Source organism: Schistocerca serialis, chromosome 6, assembly GCF_023864345.2.
Source record: "Schistocerca serialis cubense isolate TAMUIC-IGC-003099 chromosome 6, iqSchSeri2.2, whole genome shotgun sequence".
Classification (NCBI taxonomy): Eukaryota; Metazoa; Arthropoda; class Insecta; order Orthoptera; family Acrididae; genus Schistocerca; species Schistocerca serialis.
This window is the reverse complement of record NC_064643.1, coordinates 532,002,063-532,025,086: the sequence shown is the minus strand read 5'-3', so window position 1 is coordinate 532,025,086 and position 23,024 is coordinate 532,002,063. Positions and strand designations below refer to the sequence as shown.

Genomic DNA, 23,024 nt, shown 5'->3' with positions numbered 1-23,024 from the left:
CGAATCCTGCCTCGGGCATGGGTGTGTGTGTTGTCCTTATGTTAGTTAGGTTTAAGTAGTTCTTAGTTCTAGGGGACTGATGACCACAGCAGTTAAGTCCCATAGTGCTCAGAGCCATTTGAACCATTTCTTTCGTTCAGTCTTCAACAACAGCACATTATCTACCTGATACATAGCGTGCTCTGGTAGATTGTTGAGTACATAGGTAACCTTGTGTATTACTCCTTCTTGTACTATTGATAGCCTCTTGAAGTCTTTGTAGAGCTTGTTTCTGGTCCTAGTGGTATTTATATTTGCCACTATTTTTTAAGATAAGAGAAATGTTGGTAACAACAAAGAATATTAATTTTATGTAGTAGTTACCAAAATACTCTGTTTTCTGAAGAGATCTCTGCAGAACATTCTAGAATTGACACTAGATATAGTTCTTATAACACATTTCTGTATTCTGAAAAACTTTTTTCAGTAACATCTTTAATGTTGGTGATATGTCAGTGCTCAGTTGCAGTTAATATTATGTTAATGATTTTTAGATTACGACCATTTGTATGCAACTGAGTAAAGGTAGTATTTGTTTTACCAGACTTGGTTTCACCTCAGTTTATTAAGGCATAATCAGTGGCCTGAAGTACGTGTACTATTTCATTTATATGCAGCACTTTCAACTTGCATATTCTACCATTGTACATCTAATTTAGTTTTGACCTGGGTACTTTTTTCTCAATTATTTGTTATTGCTGACTGTGTACGCTAATACTGCTTGATGTGTGCTCTTTCTTTAGTGCTGGTGAAGCTGTTCTGCATGTAGCACTAAAAATGCTTGTATCGTACACAAAAAGGCCAAAAATTTACATCTTCTGAAACTGCAAGTTGAAGATATTTATGTATACTAGAAACAACAAAACACCCAAAATAGAACCTTGTGGTATGCCACATATGATAACTTCAAATTCTGAATGCCCATTGTTATGTGATTGGCACAGAACTGATACACGTTGCTTTCTGTAATTCATATAAGATAAAAATCATGAACTTGCTGCATATACTATTCCATAATATAGTCCGGCTTGCCACAGCAACCAGAGACAGGTTTTTTGTGTGTGTGTGTGTGTGTGTGGGGGGGGGGGGGGGGGGGGGCCCTACTTCAGGAGGGGCGGCCTTTTGCCGAAATATTTAAGTATATAGCAGTACTTTCATCGTGTCTGTTGGTGACTCGGCATTTTTCTGTACGGTGAGTAGCAGTCTATCTTTTTCACAATATTATTGTTATTCCATCCTGGACTTACCACTGTTTGATCCCATATTGTTTTTAACTTTTTGATGACTCATATTATCAAAAATCGTAGCCAAGTTACAAAATATTCCCAGTGGGAGTAATTTTGCATTTGTTGATTCTGGTGCATCATCTGTCAAGCCTCTTCAAGTGACAGTCCATTTTGAAATACGGACTATGTACTATGTAGCATGTTTTCCCATATAAAGTGATAGGGGCTGATATGATATTTCTATCGCTTCTGTATTCCAGGATTTAGGTACATTTAATCTGTGTTCACAGTTTAATTTCTTTGGAAAACAGTTGTCATGATAGTCTATGACTAATTATGGAATGCATTAGATTTTTTACTTACACCAGGGCTTAATAACGCACATTTTCAGTCTGTATTCTTTATATTTTTTTTGAAGTTCTCTCAACTCCTTTTACATTTATTACCCTTGTAGTTTCCCCATTGTTTTTATGTGACATGCACTCTGCTACTGAACATCAGGAGTAAACCTTCGTGGTCTGAGAAGCACTTGATTATAGAAATTACCGTATGATTTTCCAGTCTCATTGCATCTATAAAAATGCTGTCAGTAGCTCCTCTAATTATTGCTGCAAATTGTATGAGTGGACCTAGATTATATGACATGGCAAGGGGCCCAAGTATACCTCTAGTATAAGAATGCTCTAAAAAAATTAAATTTCATTATTACTGACTCATTCTGCTTGGAAGTCAAGAAGTTAAATAATGCACAAATTGTGTCAAAAGTAATTCAAAATTGCCAGCTGTAGCCCTGTTTATTGTGACTATTATTATTGTTATTTCTTTCTTGTCTCAGATGTTATGTCTGGTTAAAAATGGAAGGTGACGCGGACCTTGATCAAGCGTGACTTCCTTTTAACTGTACAGTATATGTTACATTGTGTTTAGGAACTTTCGGGTAATTGAACAAGTGTCAATAATTACAGATTTCTGTAGTTGTATATATAAGTTTGGATGTAGCTGTATTGCATTGATGTACTGGTGGATATTGTGTGGTATGACTCCTGTAGTTGATAGTATAATTGGTATAATGTCAACTTTATCCTGATGTCACATGTCCTTGACTTCCTCAGCCAGTTGGATGTATTTTTCAATTTTTTCTCCTGTTTTCTTTTGTATATTTGTTGTATTGGGTATGGATATTTCGATTAGTTGTGTCAATTTCTTCTTTTTATTGGTGAGTATGGTGTCAGGTTTGTTATGTGGTGTTGTTTTATCTGTTATAATGGTTCTGTTCCAGTATAATTTGTATTCATCGTTCTCCAGTACATTTTGTGCTGCATACTTGTATGTGGGAACATGTTGTTTTATAAGTTTATGTTGTAAGGCAAGCTGTTGATGTATTATTTTTGCTACATTGTCATGTCTTCTGGAGTATTCTGTATTTGCTAGTATTGTACATCCACTTGTGATGTGATCTACTGTTTCTATTTGTTGTTTGCAAAGTCTGCATTTATCTGTTGTAGTATTGGGATCTTTAATAATATGCTTGCTGTAATATCTGGTGTTTGTTTGATCCTGTATTGCAATCATGAATCCTTCCGTCTCACTGTATATATTGCCTTTTCTTAGCCATGTGTTGGATGCGTCTTGATCGATGTGTGGCTGTGTTAGATGATACGCGTGCTTGCCATGTAGTGTTTTCTTTTTCCAATTTACTTTCTTCGTATCTGTTGATGTTATGAGATCCTAAGGGTTTTAGAAGTGGTTATGAAATTGCAGTGGTGTAGCCGATGTATTTATATGAGTGATTGCTTTGTGTATTTTGCTAGTTTCTGCTCGTTCTATAAATAATTTTCTTCAATTGTGTACCTGTCCATAATGTAGGTTTTTTTATGTCGATAAATCCCCTTCCTCCTTCCTTTCTGCTTAATGTGAATCTTTCAGTTGCTGAATGTATGTGATGTATTCTATATTTGTGGCATTGTGATCGTGTAAGTGTAGTTAGTGCTTCTAGGTCTGTGTTACTCCATTTCACTACTCCAAATGAGTAGGTCAATATTGGTATAGCATAAGTATTTATAGCTTTTGTCTTGTTTCTTGCTGTCAATTCTGTTTTCAGTATTTTTGTTAGTCTTTGTCTATATTTTTCTTTTAGTTCTTCTTTAATATTTGTATTATCTATTCCTATTTTTTTGTCTGTATCCTAGATATTTATAGGCATCTGTTTTTTCCATCGCTTATATGCAGTCGCTGTGGTTATCCAATATGTAATCTTCTTGTTTAGTGTGTTTTCCCTTGACTATGCTATTTTTCTTACATTTGTCTGTTCCAAAAGCCATATTTATATCATTGCTGAATACTTCTGTTATCTTTAGTAATTGGTTGAGTTGTTGATTTGTTGCTGCCAGTAGTTTTAGATCATCCATGTATAGCAGATGTGTGATTTTGTGTGGGTATGTTCCAGTAATATTGTATCCATAATTTGTATTATTTAGCATGTTGGATACTGGGTACAGAGGAAGGCAGAACCAGAAAGGACTTAATGAGTCTTCTTGGTATATTCCACGCTTAATCTGTATTGGCTGTGATGTGATATTATTTGAATTTGTTTGGATATTAAGTGTGGTTTTCCAATTTTTCATTACTATGTTTAGGAACTGTATCAATTTAGGATCTACTTTGTATATTTCCAGTGTTTGTAGTAACCGTGAGTGGGGTACACTATCAAAAGCTTTTTGGTAATCAATGTATGCATAGTGTAGCGACCTTTGTTTAGTTTTAGCTTGATATGTCACCTCTGCATCTATTATTAGTTGCTCTTTACATCCTCGTGCTCCTTTGCAACAGCCTTTTTGTTCTTCATTTATAATTTTGTTCTGTGTTGTATGTGTCATTAATTTCTGTGTAATGACTGAAGTTAATATTTTGTATATTGTTGGTAGGCATGTTATGGGGCGATACTTTCCGGGACTGGACCAGACTCTGAATGTGGCTCTCCAGCAGGGATACGACTTCCTCAAATCCTGCCCTGAAATGAGATCCATCCTTCATGAAAGCCTCCCCACTCCACCAAGAGTGTCTTTCCGCCGTCCACCTAACCTTCGTAACCTGTTAGTTCATCCCTATGAAATCCCCAAACCACCTTCCCTAACCTCTGGCTCCTATCCTTGTAACCGTCCCTGGTGTAAAACCTGTCCCATGCACCCTACCACCACCACCACCTACTCCAGTCCTGTAACCCGGAAGGTGTACACGATCAAAGGCAGAGCCACGTGTGAAAGCACCCACGTGATTTACCAACTGACCTGCCTACACTGTGATGCATTCTGTGTGGGAATGACCAGCAACAAACTGTCCATTCGCATGAATGGACACAGGCAGACAGTGTTTGTTGGTAATGAGGATCACCCTGTGACTAAACATGCCTTGGTGCACGGCCAGCACCTCTTGGCACAGTGTTACACCGTCTGGGTTATCTGGATACTTCCCACCAACACCAACCTACCCGAACTCCGGAGATGGGAACTTGCTCTTCAATATATCCTCTCTTCCCATTACTCACCAGGCCTCAATCTCCGCTAATTTCAAGTTGCCGCCACTCATACCTCACCTGTCATTCAACAACATCTTTGCCTCTGCACTTCTGCCTCGACTGACATCTCTGCCCAAACTCTTTGTCTTTAGATATGTCTGCTTGTGTCTGTATATGTGTGGATGGATATGTGTGTGTGTGCGCGCGAGTGTATACCTGTCCTTTTTTCCCCCTAAGGTAAGTCTTTCCGCTCCCGGGATTGGAATGACTCCTTACCCTCTCCCTTAAAACCCCCATCCTTTCGTCTTTCCCTCTCCTTCCCTCTTTCCTGATGAGGCAACAGTTTGTTGCGATAGCTTGAATTTTGTGTGTATGTTTGTGTTTGTTTGTATGTCTATCGACCTGCCAGCGCTTTCGTTTGGTAAGTCACATCATCTTTGTTTTTAGATATATTTTTCCCACGTGGGATGTTTCACTCTATTATGTTAAATAATTTAGTTAGATGTGAATGTGTTGAGGTGAATTTCTTTAGCCAGAAATTTGCTATTTTGTCTTTTCCAGGGGCTTTCCAATTGTGTGTAGAATTAATTGTTTGGGTGACTTCATGTTGCAAAATTATCACTTCAGGCATTTGTGGTATCATCTTGTATGTATCTGTTTCTGCTTGTATCCACCGTGCATGCCTGTTATGTTGTACCGGGTTTGACCATATGTTGCTCCAGAAGTGTTCCATGTCTGTTATGTTTGGTGGATTGTCTATTTTAATGTGTGTGTTATCTATTGTCTGGTAAAATTTCTTTTGGTTTGTGTTGAATGTTTGGTTTTGTTTCCTTCTATTTTCACTTTTTTTATATCTTCTAAGTCGTTTGGCCAATGCTTGTAATTTCTGCTTCTTTTCGTCTAATTGCTCTATCACTTCTTGTTGTGGGATTTTACCTAACCTTTTTCGGTTTTTTTTTTTCTGACATTTCATTTCTTATAAATTGTCTTAGCTGTCCGATGTCTTTTCTCAGTTTTTCTATTCTGATCTGTAGCCTGTGTTGCCATGCTGGTTTTGTGGGTTTCTTCTGTGTGTTGGTTGGTTCTGATCTCTGCCTAGTGTGTATATTTAGTGTAGTGAGTGCTCCTATATAAACCAGTAGTTGTAACTCTTCCATAGTTGTGTTTCCATTTATTTTGTTGTGTATGATTGTGTTGATAGTTTTTATTGTTGTTTCGACTTGTGGGTTATTTGGCGGTCTATGCAAGAATGGTCTAATGTCTGTATTTGTGTCTTTGTATTCTATATATGTCAGCTGAAATTTTTCTTCTATATCTAACATGTGTGTCACTTCGTGTTCTCTTTGTGCTTGTTCTGGTGGCTGTCTTAAGATTTTGTTTTCCTCTGACTGTTTAATTGATGCGTGTTGTTCTTTTTTTGTTTGCTCTGGATGTTTGAGTCCATTACTGTATTTTCTTCTTCTTCTTCTGATTGCACATTATTTTGTTCCAGTATTTGTTGTACTTGTTGTTTGATGTTTTCTAATTCTGACTGGGGTATCCTGTTATTTTTGATTATTACACGGATCTGATCAGCTAGTCGTTGTTCTGTTAAAAATTTTAATTCTTGGTATCTGGTAATAAATGTTGTGTATACTTGTGATCTGTATCCAGTTGTGTTGGTTCCTAGGTTTGTTGCTTGGTAATAACAGAACATGAGGTGTCGATTAACTTCATCTGACCATCTCATCCTCTGTCTTTGTTTTCCTTCTAGGGTGGTTGCAGGAAGCATATCCTGCAAAACACCTCTATTTGGATTTGAATCATTTTTCAGTTGGCTAGCAGTGTCGTTACCATTGTGGGCGGGCATAGGGTTCAAGCGTCGTCCCCGACCATGACGGCGCTTGTCCGAGGCTTCTTTAGTTCTGTCCTGAACCAAGTAATCGCACTAAAAGGGGGGTTAGCCCTATTAGTGGTTTGTTCTTTTCGTCGCCTTTTACGACTGGCAGAACGTACCGGAGGCCTGTTCTTTTCCCGGGCCTCCATGGGAATTGTTATTGTTATTGTTATTATTATTATTATTATTATTATTAGTGTCTCCTCTTAATGTACATCACAGTTCCTACTTTCTCCATACTGGATTAACAGTAACTGGATATTTATATCCACATTTAACACAGACATATGTCGTACTCTGGATTTTACTGTCTAACCATTTAATGGAACTTGTAAAAAAATCTGTCTAACCAATAATTTAGAAACAGAAACTTCAATAGACACAATAAATTTTAGACCTATCTTTCACTAACAATTGTTATGATGAAACATCTTTTCTTCCTCTTCCAAATTGTCAGTAAAATAAGATCCACTGTTAATTGCACATATGTGCTAAAATATGCTTGGGAAAAAAACTAACATTGGTAAAAAGGTGGTGTAACTCAGTCCTATAATCTTAAAGCACACTAAGTTAATTTGCTCTCCCAGGTTTTGAATTTTAACATTGTGATCAAATAGATGTAAATATTTTTGGTTTGTTCTTTTTTGAATGTCAGTCTCTACTTGACATAGGTGGACAAAATTAGAAGAGACATTAGTAAATGAAGCACAAGGTACTTTGCCGATGATCTTCAGACCAACACTCCAACTTTTTTCCAATGAGACTGTGAATACCTCCAAACCCATTGCTATTGTGAGAGGTAAGATGGTTTTGTGATTGATATTATGTTCATATAATGCTAAATTATCAATAGAATTAGCCTTGTAATTTGTTGATGTATAATGGGAAACTGTATACTGGTTCTCTTTCTCATTAACAGAGCCAATATATGTGAGAATAATTCTGAAGAATCCTTTACACATTCCACTGCCTCTTTTGAATGTTCATTTATTATGGAACTTTAAAAATGGTAAAAGTGAGATAAGTAATGAATCCAGCAAAAGTACAAAGAATGTTGAAATTGAAACACAATGCATAGATGCTGTTGTTGTTAAGCCGGACAGTGATGAAGAGGTAAGGGTGTGTTGTGAAACATTGAAATATTATATTATTTGTATTTTTGTGTGCTACATTGGCTTCCTAAATCCTCTTCTGGAGTGTTAAACACTCTTTTCTTTTCATTCTGTTACAGAAAAAATGATCTTCATCAGTTATATTGACTCATTGTTATTTAAATACTCCCTCTTGTTTATTAATGAAATGACTCAGTTGATATTTGTCAAGAGTAACTCACCTATAGCATTTAAAAATAGTAATCTGTCTGCAGACATCAATTATCTGTGTAACACAGTTAACATGTATGTTGAGATCTTTAATCAGTACAATGAGATAATTTGGAGAAGGCGTGGTTAGTAAGAGAGGTCATTAATTTTGTTCGAATTTGTTGACTTTCCCCATTTTATTGCCTTATATCAAATGGGAACATTCGAATACTTTTGCACAAGAAAATAAACCCCCAATCAAGCAGGGAAAGTTTACTTTGAAGTAATTTTTGTCTTAGAGTTAGTGTGTAAATTGCACATTTGAAATTTATCTGAAGTGGAATTTTATTACTAGCAACAAATACCATTAAGCAAGAAATACACTGCAATTGAGTGTAATGATTACAAATTCATAGAAGAAGGGTCTTCTGAGGTATGATTAATTGCTTTACACTAAGTTTGTATTGTTAGCTTTTGTTAGATGAATTCTTTGCTTCCTTAGCTGCAATGCATCTGGAAGATACTTCAGTAAAACAAAAGGGACTGAAAGTGGAAATATGCCACCACCTGTGCCTTGATGTCAAAATGCTGAGAGAAACTTTTAAGTGAAGAATTGTTGAATTGAGCTTCTTGGTTAGTTTTTTGATGTCTTAAATCTATTTAATGGTTATTCAATTGGGCCCTACATAATTTCATATGTACTGTATCATGTACTGTATGACCATTAATGTCTCTTTCTAGTACCAGCAAGTCATTGCACAGTGTACACTGAGGTGATGAAAGTCATGGAATAGCGATATGCAGATGACAACAGTGTTTTGTGCGCAATGTTTGAAAGGGTAGTGCTTTGGTGGAGCTGTCATTTGTACACAGGTGATTCATGTGAAAAGGTGCATGATGTGATTATGGCGGCACGATGGGAATTGAGACTTTGAAAGCGGAGCGGTTGTTGGAACTTTTTACATGCAGGCCATTCCATTTTGGAAATCGTTATGAAATTCAATATTCTGAGAGTCGCAGTGTCGAGTGTGCTGAGAATACCGTATTTCAGGTATTACCTCTCACCACGGACAACACAGTAACCAACAGCCTTCACTTAATGACTGAGAGCGTTTGCGCTTGCATAGTGTTGTCAGTGCTAACAGACAAGCAGCACTGCGTGAAATAACTACAGAAATCAATGTTGGACATATGATGAACATATCCGTTAGAACAGTGCAGTGAAATCTGCCATTAATGGACTATAGCAGCAGACGACCACTGTGAGTGCCTTTGCAAATAGCATGACACCACCTGCAGTGTCTCTCCTGTGCTCGTGACCATATCGGTTGGACCCTAGACAACTGGAAAAACATGGCCTGATCAGTTAAGTCCCAGTGTCAGTTGGTAAGAGATGACAGTAGGGTTAGAGTGTGGAACACACACTACAAACTCGTACATCCAAGTTGTCGACAAGGCACTGTGCTAGCTGGTGGTGCTCCCTAATGGTATAAGATGTATGTCATAGATGTGACTGAAAGTCATGGTAAAGGCATCTGTTTTGGGCTCTCCCCATCTTCAAATGACCGAATGACAAATATATTTTGTTACAGTCTTGCAAAATTACACACATATATAAACAGAGCCCCTATACTAAACCACCATATAACAACAGGACATTTAAGAGGTATTACATACTCTTTGATACAAAGTGAACATAAAACTTTGACAAAGTTGTCAAGTAAAGTCAAAAGTGATGTAAGTTTTACAATTACACACAGCAAAATCAGATTTCAACCAAACATGTGTTCTGCTAACAGCCAAGTGATGTGGCTGTCAGCTGTTCCTACTTAAGAGAACTAGATGGGACGAGGTGGCTTACGCCCTGTGGCACTGCCGTCATGGCTGATACTTCGTTACAAATAGAAATAACACTATCAATTACAAAACTCATACAATTTTCAGTTTTTTATGCCAACCTTAGGTGAAGACAAATTTAAGTCATATAGGGTTTTATTTCATAGAGTGTGCTTGTTAACACTGGCTAGCTTAAGTGCTAAGGTGCTACCACATACGATGCACATGTAATTACAATTTATAATTTGCAATTTATAAGCACGTTAGATTGAAAAATAGACTATACATAACTTTTCTTTCCTTGCCCCCTCTTAAGTTATACACACCACACTATGCCAGCATGAGAATAGGCAGTTACAATCAAGTTACAGTTACTTGCAATAAAACTGTTCAAAAAATATACTTTAAATAGGAAAGACAGAGCCTGTGTCAATATGTAAAAGCTTTTATGTGCACCATAATGCATACAAAAAAGTGATGCCTAACCACGTGAAACATGGAGTTACAGTTATTTATTTATTTATTCATAAATACCCTCTATTTTAATCAAGAACTCATATGTGATGTATACAGGATTTTGTACTAAAACACATTTTTTTAGAATATAGGCTAATAGTTTTACCCTATGTTAAAAGTTGCTAGGTAAACCAACGGATATGTAGGAGAATCCCAGTCTACCCACAGGGAGGTATCAAAAAAGGCCCTTGTTTTTTGCAGACTGAACTTTGTTAATGGCGACCTCTTAGTGTTTTAATACAGAATCCTGTATACATCATAAATGAGTTCTTAATTCATATAGAGGGTGTGAATGAAAAAATAAAATTAAATGAATAAATCAGTAACTGCAGCTCCATGTTTCACATGGTTAGGCATTGCTTTTTTGCAAGCATTATGTTGCCTGTAAAAGCATTTACATATTGACACAAGCTCTGTCTTCGATTTTTATTGTATAATTTTTAAATGGCTTTATTGAAAATATCCATAAATTGTTTGTAACTACCTATTCTCATGTTGGCATAGTATTTTATGTATAATATAAAACAGAGGAAGGAAAGAAAAGTTCATGTATAGTCTATAATTTGATCTAACATGCTTATAAATTGCAAATTGTAATTATGTGTGCGTCAAACACGGTAGCACCTTAGCATATAAGCTAGCCAGTGTGAACAAGCACACACTAAGAAATAAAACCATATATGACTTAAGTTTGCCTGCACGTAAGGGTGGCATAAAAAATTGAAAAATTGTACAAATTTTGTAATTGATAATATTATTTCTATTTGTAATGACTTGTCAACCTTGACAGCAGCTCCACGGGGCACATGCCACCTAGTATCAACTAGTTCCCTTGAGCATGAATGGCCACCAGCCACATCACTCGGCTGTTAGCAGCACACATGTGTAGCTGAAATCTCATTTTGCTGTATGGAACTGTCGCTTTTGACATTGCTTGACAACTTTGTCAAAGTTGTATGTTCACTTTGTATCAAAGACTATGTATTACATCGTAAATGTCTTGTTACTATATGGTGGTTTAGCACAGGGTCTCCATTTATACGTGTGTGTAAATTTTGCAAGATTGTAACAAAGTATATTTGTCACCAGGTCATCTGAAGATGAGCTGAGCTCAAAATGCATAATGAATGAAGAAATAGTCCAAAAACAGACTGTGACTATTATTTCATCACCAACCAGCTATTTTAAAGTCTGTTTTTATCTTGGTATGGACTGTGTACATGGAATGGACTAGGACCTCTGATCCAACTGAACCAATCATTGGCTCTAAATGGTTATGTTCAGCTACTTGGAGACCGAAAGAAAGTTGGAATTGTTATGGATGACAGTGCGCCGTATCACTGGGTTAAAATTGCTAGCGATTTGTTTGAAGAACGTTCTGTACAATTCAAGCAAATGATTTGGCCACTCGGCTTGGCCAACATGAATCCCATGGGACACTTATGGGACATAGTTGAGAGGTCAGTTTATGCACAAAATTCTCTCCGGCAACACTTTCTTTGTTACGGATGGCTGTAGAGGCAGCATATCTCAGTATTTCTGCAAGGGACTTCCGACGACTTGCTGACTCCATGCCATGTCAAGTTGTTGCACTATACTGCTCAAAAGGAGGTCCAACACAATATTGAAAGGTATCCCACGACTTGTGCCATATCATGTTGTTGCACTATGGCAGGCAAAAAGAGGTCTGACACAATATTAGAAGGTATCCCATGACTTTTCTCACCCGAGTGTAAGGTTTTGTGAAATTAAGACTATTCATGTTTGCTGTAGACCAGTTGTTGACTTGTTTAGTTACCAGTCATGTAATGGTTGAGTTTAAGCCCTTCATTGGGATGCATGTGTCATCAGTAAACATTAGATTTCATGCAGTCCTTTGCACGCATTGGAGAGCCTTTTTTTGTACATTAAGAACAGAAATGGGCAGTACCAAACTTTATGACAATCCATACTTTGCTTCTCCATTGTAAGTTTAGTTTTATTCATGTGATGTTATTTCTCAATGTTGTCTACTTCCTGTTCTGAGAGAGGGCTATCATTAATCTCTCAATGTTTTCATGAGTGAAGTTTCATGGACCAGTCAATAAAAATCTTATCAAAGTCACAGTATATTAACCCCTTGGCTGTTGCAGCTGCACATCCAGCTGGCCAAGTCAGGCATGCCCTTCAGGTCACCTCAGTCATTTATCTGTGCTAACAGCCATCTTCGTGGACTGCTATCTGTGCCAGAGCTCTTGGCTCCACCGAGCTCGCAATGTGCTGAGTATTTCTGGAGCCAGGGCAGTCTGAGTGTCATCACCGACATTACAAATAACCACAGTGTATCTGGATACTTATTCCATACCTTTAAATCTGGAGTTGAACTGCTCGACAGACATAATGTACACTGAAACTGCTTATGCTGCTAACATGTAACTCCTCATCAAAGGTTTTCTTTCATTTGCAATTAGTTCTTGTGAATCATCATAAGGCCTCTGTATACAACTGAGTTTTATTTGCCATCTGATACTTATCAGGTTTTTAAACATAACTTATGATGTAAACTCGGGAGAACCCGTAACGATCAAACATTGACGTTCACCTGTACTACCACAATAATTTGCCCACAAACAGCTTTTGAAGGAAGTGTCAGATGCCGAGATATACTTTCGAAGCTGTTCACTATGTCTTGAGCTCATTAACCCAATAAATTATCCTCAGGGAATCTTAAAAATCAAAAAGTCAGCATTTCTGAATTCTTTTTATACAGGACGCAACTGTTACTGTACAACAGAAATATACTGTACATGACATCTCTATATATACGTAACATAAATACATGTATTTTTTGAGCGTAACATCTCTATATATAAAAATGAACTGCTGTCCGCTAGTCTCACTAAAACTCAAAAATGGCTTAACCGATTTGGATGATTCTTTTTTGGTTGCATTCATAATTGTTAAGGCAAGGTTTGTGTGAAATAAAAAGTTTGGAAAAGTTGCCTAGAAAATTGGAAAGTTCTGGAAATACTGAAAGGGCTATTTTCTGTGATTTTCAACGATATTTGTTATTCATGATTGAAACAATTGATATGTATAATTCTTTTTTTGTTTTGTTCATTATGGTCTTAGACTTGAAGCATCCAGTCTGTGTGTGTTAGCACAGACTGGATGTTTCACTTGTTCGTGCATCAGGTGTTTGTCAGCAGAGTAATTCATTTGGAGAGGCTCTTAAAGCTCAGATAACTTTGAGGTTTTACTTATTTACTTTCATTTTTATTTATTTATTTTTATTTTATTTTATGTTTTTTTTCACTGTTATATTTCCCATCCTTCTTTCTGATACAGGCTTTCAACCGGCAATGGTGAAGTTAAAAGGATTTTTTTATTTTTGTACTTATTTTTCTGTTTTTGCATTTTTGTTTTTTAATTTTTAAATAATTTTTTCAGAAGTGAGGGCTTAATTTCATCTTGCAGATGTAGAAACTAGGCTAAAACTTCTTTGTGTGGTATGTTTCACAACCATGGCTCAACATACAAGGGCATGTTGCGTGTTTTGCATTCATATTTTGTTTCTCGGGGCACATTCTCTATCGAGCAGGCTGCACGTCTATTCTATAGTCCACGTTTCTTGGACTGGTCACTTGTAATGACGTGTGGAAAGTGCCTTCCAGTAAAGCGCAGAGAATTCTCGTCATCAGAGCATCTTCCTTTCTTATCTCCTCTCTGTTCTGTAGTAAATTTTTCCAAGTTCTCGTACCAGACATAAATGAAAATTATCTGTAAAGAGTGTGAGCATTCAAAACACAATGGTCCACTACAAGAAAAAAAACCTTTTTGCACCATTTTCAGATCCAACTGATTTTTAGGGCCTCCCTTCTACCCTCACGGCCCTTCCAAACGCTCACCTTGTTTTGCCTTCTTCGGCTAGCTTCTATGCTTTTGTCGTTTTTATTATTATTATTATTATTATTATTATGAGTCCATCCTTCTACCAACTTTTTACTTTTTTTATGTTTTTGAAGCCAAATCCTCATTTTTCTTACTTTTTTGCAGGTGCTCGGCCACTCTCTCTCTCTCTCTCTCTCTCTCTCTCTCTCTCTCTCTCTCTCTCCCTCCCTCCCCCCCCTCTCTCCCCCTCCCCCCTCCCCCTCCCCCCCCCCCCACCTCCCACCTCCCTTCCCCCAACCCCCCCCCCCCATCCGGCTTCCTATTTTTTTATGTAAGCTGGATGCCTTAATTACCTTTGCTAACATAAACAAGAATAAATATTTCTTCTTAATATCAATTAAAGGAAATTAATCTTCCTCTTGATAATGGAAAGACAAATTTATTAAAATAAACTGAACGTGAAGTCTCATCTTCATAAGGAAAACATAAAATCTTGTATACTTTTGAAAAACTTTTTTTAGAACTTAAAACTTCTCTGCTTATAGCATAAGATGATCAAAAAATAAAATACATAAAATTGATGTCTAATTTCTTCATGAGGATGTAGTCTGGTGCGTCTTGCCACAGACTTGATTTCTTTTCTGTAGTGTCTCGCGAAAGGATCGAAGACATTATGGTACCAGTTATCTGTAATCATGCAAGGCTGACATCTCTGAATTCTGTACCAATCTTAATCTATTATTGTTCTGTGTATAATTTTATTCCATGATTCTATTTAGGAAGCATGCGTAATTTCTTTTGTAGTCTTTTGTCCGCATGATATGATGGTGCTGAGTCATTAGATATACCCAGTAATCTTCTTTGCTTTTATTTTCTGCCTTCAAGATACAGTGCAGCATGTGACCTTTTAGCCAGTTAACTGCATTTCTTTTCGTATTAGGATATGGCACTGCGTCTGGAGTCAGAAAATCTGCGGCGGTGAAAACGGTTGGAGATGTTCTGTTAATGGTCACTAATTTCTGCTTAACTATATGCCATACGTCTCTTACTCTTTCATACACGAATCAGTGTTCTTCAGTGTCAAGGAGGTTGCATGACGCGCACAAGGGCGAATTTGTGAGATGTATAGCATGCAATTTGGAATTAGTTGATATTTTCCTGTCGACTGCATTATACCAAGTTCCTTTCACCTTAGAGGGTAAGTTCCGATCGTGGATATTTTTCCAAATTGCAGACCAGTCGTTTCTGGGGTATTTTCTTTCAGTAATATTTCCTTCCTTATCTTCCATCAAATATGCACAGATGTCCTTTACTTTCGTCAACTGCTGCTCTGAGAGCCTCGATGAGATATAACTGTACTCAACGAGAAAAGTTTTTAGGTGACAAAGACCAGCTGGTATATGCTGCACATCTGTTGGTGGCTGCATGCTTGCAGGAGTAATTTCATTCAGCAAGTGGGCTGTTAAGCTGCCCGGCAACTGTTTCCATTGCTTGTACATTCAACACACGTATAATGCATGTGACCTGTAACTGACATCAACGTGGTTTAAACCTCCTTTCCTTGTTGGGACTGTTAGTGTATTGAACTTCACTTTGAAAATGTTGCCTTGGCTTATAAAGCTTCCTGTCGCGGACAAAATTCTTCTGGCTGTTTCTAATGACATCGGGGAAGCTTGTACAACTTAGTTAAGTTTGGATGTTATATACACATTTACTAGAGTGGTTTTCTGTATCTCATCCAGTTGCCACATACTGTTTCCTTGTACACATGCTCATATTCTTGCAAGTAGTTTTTTTATAATTGACAGCAATGGTGTGTTGGATGTTGCTCCTAAATTCAATACCCAAACATTTCAATGTGGATACCTCCGTCAATTGTCCCTGATTTTGCATGCATATTCCTCTGCTTATGTTCATGATGTCTGACTTCCTTTTATTTAGTTTGGCGCCAGAAGCAAGTTCATATGTGTGTACAATCTGAACAGCTTTTGCCACTTCATCTTCATTTATAACCAGGACGCCCACGTCATCTGCGTAAGCATTGCACACTATTTTCTTGCCGTTTATGCATAATCCTTGCAGGTGATGATTGAGTGTCATGAGGAGAGGTTTTATTGCTATTGCGAAAAGGCCCATTGACATTGGGCAACCTTGTCGTATGGGTCCAGTCAACTCAATCTCGTTACTTAGTCGTCCGTTTATCATTATTCGTGGTATACTGTTTTTCAAAATTTGTTGAATAATCCTCACAAATTGTGGTGGGAATCCCATTACTTCCATGATTCCGAGGAGATACTTATGATCTATTCTGTCAAATGCCTTCTTGAAGTCTAATGACACTGCACATTTTATTCGGCATACATTTGTGGTTGATATTATATCCCTATATTCGCATATAGTCTGATAGATGTTTCTGTCTTTGCCTACACATGTTTGGTACGGGCCAGTACAGAGTTAATAACCATTTTTATTCTTCTTGCTAATATGCGGGCCATAATTTTGTAATCACTGTTGAATTATGTTAAACCCACTCCACCACGTCGTCTTTGTTGCTGCATGAAGTCATTGGTGCAGGTGCCTGTGTGTCTCATTACTATCCTGTACACCTTCTGCCTCCTTCTGAAGTGTTGGGAACCCTCTCCAATCCCCCCTCCCACTTCCCACATCCCTTCCCCCCTTGGCCATTTCATCACCATACATGACGCCTTACCCCAGGCTACCTGCAGAACTGCATTCCCAGTATTCAACGACTACAATGTCACAATGTAGCTGTACAGGTCTGTGTTGGTAGAGGTCAACTATTTTAGGACCACCTCATGGATTTTAACTTTTCTCTAATGAACACAGGGCCACAACTCATCATACTGCCATCCATGGTAGCTTTCCTGCAATTGAATTAATATGCAATGAACACACTTACAGGAGATGCCTAGGTGTAGGCAAAATTGCAGCATAACAATGGACATTCTTTCTCAGTTGGAATATCTGAAGTTTTAGACTGAGTAGTTCATAAGATCACTCATTTTGAAATAACTAATTAACTAGTGAAGCACTGTGCCAAAATATTGAGTTCACAGAATTTTCACCCAGATTTTACTTAACATTGAATATTAACAGAACAGAGTATTGTCTTTTAAGACTCAACAGATAGAGACGTAGAACACCCATTTTAAATTCGGGGAATCCAACAGTCCACTAGCACAGTGCCAAGGAAACACTCTTATGCCCAGATAACACTGACAACCATTTGCTACAACACGTTAGTGAATGTAACAAATTTAACATTTCAATACAGGGCTGTTGCTACCACTGGTGTGAGTAAGCACACCCTTTTGGATTTAACATTTTTATTGTTTAGTTAGTTCTTCCATGCTTGGACTTTTAAGGGACAAAACTTAACAACAAACTGTCTGATACAGAAACAAATTGCCTACCTGTCGGTCATGACATGTTAGTAATTAATTATCATCTACTTGGTAATTACAGATGATCAGGATATGCTTTAAATGACAACACAATGTATGTAAACTTACTTTATTGGTTCCCGGCTATGAATGTTCCTAACTATGCCTACCACACCCACACTTTTGTAATCCACACTGATAATATTTCATTTGAGAGAAGTCTGTACCATAGTTCTGTGTCGTTAAGCTCAGCAGAATATTGCCTTTAGCCAGCCATTCAGAGGACATACATGTGGGCCCAAAATCATGGGTGTAGTTTTCCATCCAAAAGATCCCAGATCATGCACTTGGGCAGAATTTGATTTGCCCACTCACACCCAAGTTTATCTAAATAACCAAAGGCTGGAAGTCGTTCATGACTATCACTTTTTAGAAAATTAGTTTGAGCACAAACTGACATTGTTACCGCAAACAAAGCAGCTGAAGACAATTTGTATGTGGAAATTAAACTCTCTGCACCTCCACAGAAACACTTCTTCAGGAGCAGATCAACAATCTCTAGTCTATGCATGTGTTACTTATGGATCTGCGATCCCTTCTATTGTAGACCTATTAGGCCCTGTACTTCACAGCAGAAGCCAACAAAAATGTGTAAAAACTAGTATGTCTTCCTACTGATGCAGTATGTATATGGAGCATTAATATCAATACATAAAGCTGTCACAGACCTGCAAATTCAACCACATAGAAATATTCTCCTGTACAGTGAATCCCTCAGTAATTGGGAGGCAATTGAAAACTACTCTTTGATACACCTGTTGCTCTCTGCCATTCACTACATTTTAAACAATGTCCAGAATACAGGAACTTCTGTGACATTTCTCCTGATGCGAGTCATGTAGGCACCACGCACATCGTGCTGATACTGTAGCCAAGGAAATCTGCGCTGACATGCCTCGGATGCCATATATTACAAAAATAGGAAGATAAATGGATGGACAACAATCAGCTCAACAAACTAAGTTTGATAAAAACCTACATCAAAGAGGAGAATAACACGTTGACACTCACAGAGAGAAGTTATAGTCTTACATTGTATCCGTACTGGTCTACTTATCTCATACGTGGCTACGTAATGTGAAAGAGGAGCATCCTCAGTAGATCTGCAGAGTGATATTGACAGTCAGCCACATTGTACAATGTAGATTATGTCTTAAAAGTCATTGCCACAGATTGTAGATGGTAATGCAACAAAAGCAGCCCATGTTTTAACCTACATATGGGGAAATGGATATTGTCATTTGATTTAAAGCAATCATTTTAGTAAGAAGGTTCTGGTGTAATGTAAATACTTCATAAGTACTGGAGACCACTTACTGAAAAGCAGAAGCGTTGACTTGATGACAGGTCCACACAAAAAAGAAAAGTTGCTAGTTTTCAGAGTAAATCCTCAGGCTAGAGTGAGTGAGAACACACACACACATACACACACACACACACTCTCTCTCTCTCTCTCTCTCTCTCTCTCTCTCTCTCTCTCTCTCTCTCTCTCTCTCTCTTTGCTGGCCAGGCACACAATACCAGGAATGCAGTTCGCATGGTGGATTCGGGTGAGTGGAGGTAGAAAAACATGGGAGGCAGGAAGAAAGATTGTGGCTGGGTAGCTAGCAACTAGGGGGGGGAGGCAGCCGGTTTGCTTGCTAGGAATGCTGGGGAGGGCGAGGTGTTGACAGGTGCACAGGTTAGGTATGCAATGCACGGATGTTGTAGCAGGTGGGCAGATGAAGTGACGGGTAGAGATGAGTTGGGAAGGGGTAATAGGGCAAAGAAAGGAGAAGCTGCTGGTTGGAGGGTATGAGGAAATTTGTTAACAAAAATGGAGGCCAGGATCTTTGCAGGAGCCAAGGATGTATCAAAAGGATAACTCCCATCTGCATGGTCTAGAAAAGCTGGTGTTGGAGGAAAGAATCCTGATGGCCTGGGTCATGAAGGAGACATTGAAATCGAGCATGTTGTGCTGAGCTGCATGTTGTGTTAACATGTGGTTTGTTTGGTTCTTGGTCATAGTTGGGCAGTGGCTATTCATTCTGATTCACAGTGGGTCAGTTGTCATATCTATAAAAAGCTGTTTAGTGATTGCAACAGAGTTACTATATTGAAGAGCCAAAGAAACTGGTACGAAGTGCCACAACACAAGAGTTGCACTTCTGTCACGTTGAACGATTCTCTTCAGTTGTTGTTGGTCCCATTCTTGCAGGATCTTTTCCCAGCCGCAGCGATGTCAGAGATTTGATGTTTTACCGGATTCCTGATATTCACAGTACACTCGTAAAATGATTGTATGGGAAGATCCCCATTTCATCTCTACCTCGGAGATGCTGTGTCCCATCGCTCGTGGGCAGACTATAACACCACATTCAGACTCATTTAAATCTTGATAACTTTCATTGTAACGGCAGCAATGGATCTAACAGCTGCGCCAGACACTTGTTATCTTGTATATACATTGCTGACTGCAGTACCGTATTCTGCCTGTTGACATATCTCTGTACTTGAATACACATGCCTATACTGGTTTCTTTGGCACTTCTATGTATATGGTGTGGCTGGTTTCACAGGTAGCCTCGCCTCTGATATGGTAGGAAAAGCTGGTGACAGGACTGAAATAGGAAGTGCTGGGTGGGTGGAGGGGGCCAGTCTTGCACCTGGGTATTCCACAGAGATATGATCCCTGGGGAAAGGGTTTTGGAATGCAAGTGGCATAGAGATGTGTTGGGTCTTGCCCACTCGTCTCCTATAGGGTGCCTGAATGATGCTGCATTCTCAGAATGCTATATAACAATTCAAGCAAATAACATTAGTAGTTTTATTTCAATAAAGCAGATTGACAATACTTAACTTTGGATTTAGAACAAATGTTGCAAGCGATGGGTGACAGGCAGTATAAATCAGAGTCCTGTGATATATGCAATGTTCAGGCAAGTATGTCACAGAGTTTGTTGATCATTACTAACTGTTTTCATAGCACTCTCTGCTATACCGTGCTAATACTCTGTGAAAACTTTCCACTAATGTCCGCGAATGTCTCTGTACAGAGAACCAAGGCTGGCAGGAGTTGCGCTTATATTCTCTTCTTGCAGAGCTCACTCCTGGTGCGGCACAGTCCTTGTCAGCGGGCTGTTGGCTGACTTTTCCCCACCGCCTTCTCTGGTCTTGCATTCCTACTCTTCGTTTCGGTGCTTGTAGTTATACCAGAATATTCCTCCCCCCAAAGCAACAGATCGTCATTATGTAGGGAGTGTGACCATGGTGAGGGCACAGGAGTGTGGTCACAACATTGTGCCGGAAGCTGTGGCTGCAGGGGACACAAAGTTTCCGGCTGTACCTCGCCATCCGGCTTGCGCTCTGGCGGAAATGTGCCCCGGAAAACGACCAGAAGGGTACACGTCCACCACCTGCTGCCATGAACCAGATGAAGAAAGCAGCGACTGCTGCAGTGTGGGTAGGTCTAGCTCCATCGGTAGGATGAGAGGAGGCAGAGGCTCCGTCTCAATGGGGTCATCCCATGGTGTCGTGATGATAGCTTCTGGCGGCTGCTGTGGCCGCGCTGTCCTCTGGACCTGTGAATCTGGGGGGAAGAGGGACTGAAAGATCATCATGCACATGACAGATGCAAAGCTGATTTTGATGGTGGCTCTGCAAACCATCTGGATCTGAAAGAAGTTACATTCAAGTACCAAGTCGACGGACAATCTCGCCTCTGTCTTTTCTGTTGCTGCTAAAAACCCTGTGAAAGACAATATCATGTAGCACGAGTGACACTTGCAGCCTTCCTTCGGCACCAGATGCTGAGGAGGATGGAGCAGGTGGAGCAGTGTCCGATGGCGGCATCCGTGAAGCAGTTCCTACAGTGATGGTCCATCTTGTGGGTGTGAACGATACGAGGCGAAAAACAGTTGCAACGCTTGATCCCTAGTGTGTGCGGAGTGAAGTTTGGCCGTCTGCTGCTTAAAGGTCTGACAAAATGTTCTGCTTTGTCGTTTCACTGTGGATGGAAGGGTGCACTAGTTAGATGCTGTATGCCATTGCATTCATAGAATGTTTCAAATTCATTTTACGTAAACTGAGGGTCATTGTCTGACATTATTACTTCAGATAAACTTCCTAGGCAAAAAATCGATAAAACACCTGAATTGTGGTACATGACATTCTCAAGTTCATTGGCACAGCGCAATTAATCAGTGAGTGTTCCAAAAAGGTCCCGCAAAGTCTATGTGCTCACAGTGCCATGGTGATTGGACTTACGCCAAGCAGAGAAGTTTTGTGGTGGAGCGGACTGAGTTTCCGTGCATGTGTGACCCACTGTGACATCATCTGTTCAATTTGGGCCAAGTACAGTGTCAACGCGCTAACTGTTTCGCACAAACAATCCCCCAGTGTCCTTGGTGAAGTAACTGCAACACTTCTTTCTGCAAAACTTTAGGGGTCAACACATGTGACTGTCCACTGTTATTTTGAACATGGATTACATCTTTCTGTAGATTGAGGCTATGCCGACGTGCAAAGTATAAGCGCACTACAGAGTTCTTTATGCTGTTCATTGAGTGAGGCCATGATGTGTGAACATATGTTAACAAAATATTCAAATCTGGATCATATTCCATGCCCTGTGCAATTTTTCTATAGTTCAGCAGAAAAGACTGAAGCAATTCAGAATCCTAGCATTGATGTGACAACAAGATGCAGCAGAAGCATCAAAGTATGTGTCAGGGCCAATTGGAAGACATGAAACTGTGTCCACATTACCATGTTTAGCTGTCAGACGATATACAATCTCGTACTGGTATTGAGACAACAAAGCTCATCTTTGCAATTGTTGGGCAGTTCGTACAGGAACCAGTTTCGTTGGACAAAACAAGGACTGCAAAGGCTTGTGATCCGTTACGAAGTAGAATTTTCTGCCATACAAGTAGTGGGGGAATTTGGTGACATCATAAACTATAGCCAAAACCTCTTTTTCAATTTGTGAATACTTACACTGAGCTTTGGACAACCCTTTTGATGCAAAAGCAATAGGCCTGTCTTTATCACCAATTCTGTGTGAAAGCACTGCACCGATTCTATAACAGGAAGCGTCAACTTTCAATACAACTGGTCTGTCAGGATCAAAGTGAACCAAACATCCATCACTGAGCAATGCTTCTTTAAGTTTTTGAAAAGCTACTTGGCACTCATCTGTCCAAACAATGGGGTCATTCTTATGATGCAAGTGATGCAATGGAGCTGCGATTTGTGCAACATTCGGTATGAACCAAATATAATAGTTCATTTTCCCTAAAACTGACTGCAATTCAGTGATACTGCGAGGAACTGAAAAGTCTCATATGTCTAACAAATGCGACTGCAGAGGATGTACACCTTGACTGTTTGACATGACCAAAA

General features: G+C 38.9%; 1 protein-coding gene across 3 annotated transcripts in view; it reads left to right on the top strand.

Moving 5' to 3' along the window:
* The window catches only part of LOC126484560 (trafficking protein particle complex subunit 8), a 271,243-nt gene that overhangs the window by 124,469 nt on the left and 123,750 nt on the right, over window positions 1-23,024 (top strand). For all 3 annotated transcript variants that reach the window (XM_050108120.1, XM_050108119.1, XM_050108121.1), the window contains 2 exons: window positions 7,327-7,454; window positions 7,575-7,768. In XM_050108120.1, the coding sequence (XP_049964077.1) occupies window positions 7,327-7,454; window positions 7,575-7,768 (322 nt within the window). The remainder of the gene's footprint in view (window positions 1-7,326; window positions 7,455-7,574; window positions 7,769-23,024) is intronic.